This window comes from Lolium rigidum, chromosome 5 (assembly GCF_022539505.1).
Source record: "Lolium rigidum isolate FL_2022 chromosome 5, APGP_CSIRO_Lrig_0.1, whole genome shotgun sequence".
Classification (NCBI taxonomy): Eukaryota; Viridiplantae; Streptophyta; class Magnoliopsida; order Poales; family Poaceae; genus Lolium; species Lolium rigidum.
In genome coordinates, this window is record NC_061512.1 from 5,964,991 (window position 1) to 5,972,830 (window position 7,840).

The window sequence follows — 7,840 nt, forward strand, 5'->3', positions numbered from 1 at the left end:
CGCCAGCCGACCAAGTTGACACATAAACCTGGCTACTGCTACTACATCTAGTATATATCCTATCTTTTTCGGCACCTCGGCTTAGCCTAAACCAGTGTGCATCACCGACAAGGACGACCTCAGGTCAGCCCGGTTCAAGTTGGTTCGACTCTCAAGCGATGGAATAGAGGATTTCAAGGCTTTTGTGTAGTGTAGGGGAGGTGTGCTTGTAAGAGACCCAAACTCAGTTGAAACATGCTCAAATTCGCATGGCTAAACAATTCATGTGTCGCGAGATTTGTAGGGGAGTTCCTCTAGAATTCAGGCTGCTCCCACGAAAATAGAACAGCTTTTTTGGGAAGCTTTAGAAGATTTGAGGCGTTCGGTATAGTTTTTTATTTTGTTTTAAATGTCAAACAGTAATTAACAATTGAAATAGGTTAGTTTAGTGAACGACCCGATGAAGTATGGTGGTATGGCCGATCCTCCCCCCTCCCCAAAGGTGGCGTCGACAATACACATCGCACGACAGAGAGGATGGAAGTCAAGGCGACGACATTGAGTATTTGACATCATCGATGGCGCTGTTGACCTTTGTGGCATGTGGGAAATCGAGGCGCACTTGTGGTGACCTAGGAACAACATGATCCAGTTAGCACCCCAAGAGGCTACATGTATATAGAGCTATAGACGCACAATATGTTTTTCATTGCAAAACTTATCAAACTTGGGAAAAATAGTTATTTTAGACTGAGCGTGGGCGTGCGTGTGTGAGATACCATGGAAGGTGTTATGGAATGGGCTGGAGTTGTGGTCACACGATTTACCCAGCCCTCCCAATCCATCTAGCCAGCCCAGCCCAGCCCATCCAACTATCAACGGCTCAGCCTAACCACACGACCAGACCAGCCCACGATCTACCACGCCACGTGGCCGCCGCGCGGCGCCGCGCCCGCTGCAGGCCTTATCCACGCCGAGGTCGCCACCTGGCGTTGCACACACACGCTGACGCGGATCCCGGTGACGCGCCGGCCCCACGTGTCACCCCACCTCCGCCGCGCACGAATATTCGTCGCCTTCCCGCCCCGCTCCCGCAACCCCGGACTCCAACGCCGCGCACTGCAATGCAGTTTTGGCCCCCGCGCGCTCAGTCCCGCCCTTTCTTCCGCCACGCCACCTTCCTGGACCAGGTCCATAATCAGATAGTCGAATTCCATTCCGATCGAGGCCCTGCGGTGCATGGACCGCGTCCGCGCGGTCCCCGCTCCCCGCCCGCGCCGTGTCCCGTGCGTGACCCACCGCTTGTCTCGACCGACGCGCGACTGCCTACCAAACCCTCTACCACCGTACTCTCTGACTTGTGGTCCCGCGGCCAAAGTTAGAGCGCCTGGCCCACACATCGGCGAGACAAGTGCTGGATCTGCGGTGCAAAGGGTCTATCCGGAAAGGAGCCGTTAATTATTAATTATTACTCCGTATCTCGCAGAACGGGGATAGATAGAAGATAGAGAGATATAAAAATCCGCAAATCCCCACACGTCCCTCGTTTCCCCTCTCCCTCTTCCCCCACCTGCACCACTCCATCCTCGCCCGCCCGCAGCCAGGAGCGGGAACCCCCAAACTCGACCCAACCCACCATGGCGGCCACCGGCGCCGGCGAGGAGCTCGTGTCCGTCGAGATGCCGGCCCCCGAGGGCTGGACCAAGAAGGTACTACTACTGCCTAGCACCCGCCGCATCTGGGACTAGCTCGCTAGCTAGCTACCTACTACCAACTGAAGCGCTTCGAATTGCGTCGAATTGGGCCGTGTAGAGTGTGAATTCGCGGGGGTTTGGGCAAGGGGGCGGGGTCCGCGGCTTGCTGAGCGCGAATTCGGGCTGGATTCGAGGGTTTCGTTCGGGGGTTAGGGTTCTAGCGAAGTTGGATTCTAGGGTTTCGGTGAGCTGAGGGTAGGCGATTGGGCTCGGGCTGGTGCTCCCGGCGGTCTCCGAGCTCGATTGGAGCTGCGTGTGTGTGCGTGCCCGTACTGTGAGCTCAGCGGAATGTGCTTGTGGCTGTTGGAGCGTGCGTGCCTTGTCATGGTTGGTGAGGCAGAATCGTTCCTCTTCTGGAGATGTTAGCTCTGGAGTTTACTGTCTCGGAGCTCGATTAGTCTGTCTGGGGGCAGAGATACATACCCAAAACTGTCTCCACTTGCTGCTGTGTATGTGGAGTGGATTTTGTTTGCTTTCAGATTTGGGGGGTTTGGGTTGGCCCTGTGGTATGGCCTGCTTCGGGAATGGCTAGCCTTAGTTTGGCTACAGTTCAAAAATGGACATGGGAGGGTTTCTGAGTTTTCAGCTGTAAGCTGCTGCACGTTCAGTGGCATCAGCGTACCATTGGCGATTAAGTCTCCCCGTTCTGGATGTTGATTTGATGCCATTGTAGTGAACCTTGTTGCATTGCACTTTTCGTTTTACTTTGATTACCTCCGGTAAAAAATATAAGCCTTATTAGATAACGCTATGTGAGGACAAAGTGATTCAACTGTGTCGTGCCAGAAATGGAAGCGCGTTGGCACTGGTATGCTGTACCAATTGGAGTTTACTTAACTTGGCAGAATTTTTTTTGACAAAGACTTTTGAACTTTCGATTGATTAGATGTTCATTTGTGCACTGTGATTTTCTAGGGTTTCATTGGGAAGTCTAAACAAGTTACTTTTTATGAGTTCAGTAACTAATTGCCTCTTTTCTGGATCTGCTTATGGCGGTTAGAATCTCCATGCTTCCGAGCTGACGAGCTTATTTGTTCATTATCGGATGTGTTTACGGCGGTTGGACTCCCTAGTTTTGCTATTGCATTAAGCACATAATCCAGAATGTATTTAATAGCTCATTCTGTAGAAAGCGTTGTTTCTAGTTGCTCGAGATGATAAATGCTATTTGGCCAGATGATATAAGTCAAGTGATGTAGTTCTCTGAAAAGAGTTTGGTTGCAACTTGAAAATTCGCATAGCTACTTATGTTGTCATTATTAATTTGTCGTATGTGGAAATGAGCTACTTATTTGATTATCAGTTTTGATTTTACCTATCTTTTCCTGATATGATTGGACCATTAAATATTATGTTGCTATGGCCTCGAGAGGGCACAGTCTCTCTGGTAGCACATGGATTCGTCATGTGTTATGGTCGCTAAACTGGTTACGTGGTTGCACGCATATTGCCATATTTGTGTTCAAATGTTGTTTTCTTGTGTCCCCAAAACATATCGTGTCTGGTTTGTGAGCGTCAGCGTCCTGTAACTGGTTGGTCTTTGGTTTGAATCATTCGCAACTTCTTTAAGTTGCATCATTCTTGATTTGAGTGGAAAGATTGTTTCAAAATTAGAGTCTGCGATAGTTTATTTGAAGTGAAAAAACATTCATAATTTCCCTTTTTTATTTGTGTGGTTCTGTCTGTCCACTTTATTGACAAGGCCTTCCAGTTATTTGACTGTGTTTCACTTTTTTTTAATATATATCTGATTTTACTCTAAAATGGTTAACAACTGTGCTTGGAATGAGTGTGCCTAAAAGTCATCTATGAAATCTGTGGTGCTGACTGCACAAGCTGAGTGGCACTAAATTATCGGATCAAACTGAAGCATTCTTGGAAATGCAGAATGCGATTCCTTTTGGGTGTGTCTTACCGTTGTTATGTCAGACAAGATTGATTAAGTAGCATTCCTGTGGATGAGGCACAATTCCTTTATAAGTAAGCTTCTGGAGATAATCAGTGAAGGTGATATCATGGGACCTCTGAAACTAGGTCCATTAAGGTGTTGAACTAGAGGCGGAATATAGGCAGGATCCCACTTGCATCCCTAAGGTCCATGGACCAAATACCAGAATTAGATTAAATTTATGTGAAGCATTGCTAGTGTGTGAAGTAATCGTAGTTCATATTACCAGTTATGGAGATACTCAAAACATTCCTAGTATACTAGTAGTACTTTTGTGTGCTTTCTTACATTGTTTGTTCAATTGGATTATCTTCCTGAATCCTGAGATGTTTTTCTTACTGTAGATCTTATCACTTTAGCTGAATTTTTTTTGCTGTATGTTGCCTTTTTGCGGTAATAGGGTAGTTTTTGATATTCGGATTCTCCATTTTCATCTTAAAATTATTAACTTTCATGTGTTTTATCTTGAGATTGTTATCTTCTACTCTCTTTAATGTACTGTGTAGTCATGTAATTACTGTTGTGCGATAGCTACTACTCCGTCTGTTTGGAAATAAGTGTTGCAGATTTGTCTAGATTCACATGTATCTACATCTAGATACATGTGAATCTAGACAAATCTGCGACACTTATCTCCGAACGGAGGGAATAATTGTTACCATTAAGTATGTTTCTGCATAAGTTCTCTTGGTGTGTGTTGTGTGTCTATCTTGAGATTGTTATCTCTTATACCCTCTTTGACGTACTATGTAGTCATGTAGACAAAGCTGTACTAAATCCGAGTCAATTAAAAGGGATCGGAGGGAGTAGTTGTTAACATTAAGTGTGCTTCTGCACAAGTTCTCTCGGTGGTTGATGACACTGATTACAGTGGCTAATAAGCAATACACAGAGAGCTGGGTGAAGCTAGACTTGAATTCTGCCCCAGCTTGATTTTTGTTTGTATCGGTGGGAATATGCGTTGAGGTATCGAATGGAAGGAAATGCTTGAATACAAGACAGCCAATATAACATGACATTATTAGGGTGAAGGGGTTTGGATTCTGCCTCACTTGTTCAATTGTGTACCAGTGGCACTTGGTAGTAATATCGAAATACAAGGAAATGCTTGAATATTACAAGCCACACAGTAATATCAAACATTATTAGGGATCGTAAGCATGATGTTTAAGTTAACTAATAATTTGTTTTTTTATCACTAAATAGTAACCACTGAGCAGTAAAAAGGGTTCTTATGTTCCACATGTTCTTGTTTGTAATGATGTTTATAAGGTGTTAAATTGGGTTCTAGTATTAGAAAAAGATATTTGAGCCATGTATTTTTATTTATTTACTATGTTCATTCTCCATATGGTGCTATCAACTAACATCCCTGCTTTCCTAATACTGCAGTTTACTCCCCAAAGTCGGGGAAAGTCTGAGATCATTTTTGTATCACCAACTGGAGAGGAAATCAAGAACAAGAGGCAGCTGAACCAGTACCTAAAGGCAAACCCTGGAGGCCCTGCTTCATCGGAGTTCGATTGGAGTACTGGTAGAGACCTTTGCCCCTTGTGATCCATCATTATGCGACTTCTATCAATAACTATAAGATGCAGTCGAACCCATGTGCATGAAAATCTGATCTGATCAAAATGGTTTATGAACAGGTGATACCCCGAGGCGGTCTACTCGGATTAGCGAGAAAGTGAAGGTATTTGATAGCCCCGAGGGTGAGAAGACCCCAAAACGGAGTAGGAGCTCAAGTGGCAGAAAGGGCAAGAAGAAGGAGGATACTGAAACTGAGGAAGGCAAAGAAGCTGAGACGGGCAAGGATGCCCCTAAAGTTGAAGAAGATAAAGAGGCTGAAGCTGGCGAGGATGCCCCTAAAGGTGAAGAAGATAAGGAGGCTCAAGCTGGCAAGGAGGCCCCTAGTGATGATGCTGCAAAGAGCACCAATGTGGAGACGAAGCCTGCTGAAGAGGTTGCTGTAGAGAGCACCGATGTGGAGATGAAGCCAGCTGAAGAAGCCAAAGATGCTGTAGAAAGCACTGATGTGGAGATGAAGCCTGCTGAAGAGGCGAAAACTGAAGATTCCACAGAGAAGGGTGATGTGGCTGCTCCGGCACCAGTGGAAGATGTAAAGAAAGATGAGAAGCCAGTTGAGGTCGTAGCCCCTCCTGCACCAGCTGAGGCCGCTGCCCCTATTGCACCGGCTGAGGCAAATGCCGCTCCTCCCGCACAAGCGGAAGAAAAGAAGGAAGATGCAAAGCCAGTTGAGACCATGGCCGATCCTTCTGCACAAGCGGAAGAGAAGAAGGAAGATGCAAAGCCAGCTGAGGCCGTTGCTGCTCCTCCTGTAAGTTCTGAGGGGGCGACTAAAGAGGAAGTAGCCCCTCCAGTGAGTAATCCAACCGAGAACTCAGTTGCTGCTCCCAGCGACCCTGCTGTTCCTCCTACTGCTCCGGAATCTGAAGCCAAAGCAGATGCTGCCGCAGTAGATAGCCAGCAGCCCAGCGCGGCCACCAGTGAGTCATCCCCTGCTGTCAACAACGGGCAGCTGTCGCCTGGCGCCTCGACGGTGAAGTGCACCTGAAGCAGCTCCTCTCGCCCTTCCTCCGCCGTGCCCGCGTCTCCTAGGATCATTCACATTCGCATTGTAATCAATCAGTCTGTGTCGGGTAAGCATGTTAATTTAGCCAGTCTGACGTTACTGGGTGATGAGCACCGGGTAAGTACGTAGGCTCTGCATTTAGTCACATTTTGTATGGCCGGCGTGGGCGGCCGCATAGGCATTGCCCCGCCGGCGCAACATACATGTACCCCAATCCACATCGTCTGTTCATCTAACTTGTAAGCTCATTAATATTAGGGAACACATATACCGCCGTCTGTGTGTGTGTCTGTTTGTCAATGTGTACCTGTGATGTATTGTGAGACCTGAATACCCTACCCTTTGTATGCTGTTGTTTATCTCCAATGAATAAATGAGGGTTGTCTTGTGTAGTAGTATGATGTTTCGTACAACAATGTAGTAATCAGTCTGAGAACTAGTATTTCGCATGAAATTGCGGTGCCACAAAATTACATTCGTCATTCCTCTGTCGTACATAATATAAACACTTTCTCTTTACATGCCGGAGTTCCCTAAGAACTAATCATTGGTGGCTTGGGCGGGCGAGGGGGCTGTGGGCGCCGGCGGCGTGCGGCAGACAGGGCAGCTGGGGCGGAGGCGGAGCCACTGGTCGACGCAGGGCCGGTGGAAGGAGTGGTCGCAGCCGGGCAGGACACGGAGCACGTCGCCCCGGTCGTAATCCCCGAGGCACACCGCGCAGGACGCCTCCGCCGTGGCCGCGTCCCCGCCGTGCACCACCACCCTGGGCAGCGCGCTGATCGCGGCCTCGTCCATCCCCAGCTCAACGTCGCCGCCGCCTGCTGTGGCCGCCGCATCCTCAGCGGTGCCGGGCGGCGTCGGCATCGGCGGAATGGGCGTGGCCTCCCGCGAGCAGGTGTGGAGGAAGTAGGCGATGACGACCACCACCGCCACGCTGATGACGGCGAAGGCGATCTGCAGCGCCGCCATGCATTCGCATGCTCCGCCGTGCTCGTCCGGCGAGGTAGGTGCGGCTCGCCGCCGCGCGCGAGCCGAGCAAAGTCAGCGCCTGCTAGCTAGCTTATCTCTGCATCTGAAAAGGACGCGATGATAAGCTGTCGGATCGGAAGTGTGTGTATATATATATATGGATCATGAGGTCAGGTGTGGCGATGTGATCCACTCCGTTCCATCTGGGTTGCGTTGCGTGTGGGTCGTATTGGTCAACGCCTGCTTGCCATTTGAAGAACTGTAATTATTGGTCTTCTTCCTCATTCTTAAAATGGAAACAGGGTGTGGCTTCTGGGTTGCTCGAGGGGCCGGCTGCGGCTGCACGGCGGGGCAGTTCGGTGCACACGGCGTGTGCGGAACCTGATGAGTGACGCGGATGACGTACGGACGAGGCTACTGCCCGCCGTTTTCACAAAACCTCTATCTCAAACTAGTCATAACATGAAAATCAGGATGACGGTGGCATCCCAACTCAGCAAAGTTTAAATTCTAGGTTCCACATTTTGATGTTTTATTAAAGGTGGAACAATCTTTCAGTTGCAGACGGCGTTGCCATCTATAGCGAGATGTATGTGG

General features: G+C 48.6%; 2 protein-coding genes across 2 annotated transcripts; one reads left to right on the forward strand and one right to left on the reverse strand.

Moving 5' to 3' along the window:
* Positions 1 to 1,562: 1,562 nt before the first annotated feature.
* Positions 1,563 to 6,666, forward strand: LOC124652585 (methyl-CpG-binding domain-containing protein 11-like). Its single transcript, XM_047191622.1, has 3 exons — positions 1,563 to 1,688; positions 5,074 to 5,215; positions 5,331 to 6,666. Exons 1-3 carry the CDS (start codon positions 1,617 to 1,619, stop codon positions 6,254 to 6,256), a joined length of 1,140 nt encoding a protein of 379 aa, XP_047047578.1. The 5' UTR covers positions 1,563 to 1,616; the 3' UTR covers positions 6,257 to 6,666.
* A 148-nt stretch (positions 6,667 to 6,814) lies between these two features.
* Positions 6,815 to 7,243, reverse strand: LOC124655573 (RING-H2 finger protein ATL70-like). Its single transcript, XM_047194445.1, has one exon. The coding sequence runs from the start codon at positions 7,241 to 7,243 to the stop codon at positions 6,815 to 6,817; it is 429 nt and encodes a 142-aa protein (XP_047050401.1).
* Positions 7,244 to 7,840: the final 597 nt, after the last annotated feature.

Excerpts from the sequence above, each read along its gene's own strand:
- LOC124652585 (XM_047191622.1), top strand. The coding sequence starts at position 1,617 with ATGGCGGCCACCGGCGCCGGCGAGGAGCTCGTGTCCGTCGAGATGCCG. Across the intron at positions 1,689-5,073 it reads CCGAGGGCTGGACCAAGAAG|TTTACTCCCCAAAGTCGGGG; the intron begins GTACTACTACTG and ends CTAATACTGCAG. Across the intron at positions 5,216-5,330 it reads GGAGTTCGATTGGAGTACTG|GTGATACCCCGAGGCGGTCT; the intron begins GTAGAGACCTTT and ends GTTTATGAACAG.
- LOC124655573 (XM_047194445.1), bottom strand. The coding sequence starts at position 7,243 with ATGGCGGCGCTGCAGATCGCCTTCGCCGTCATCAGCGTGGCGGTGGTG.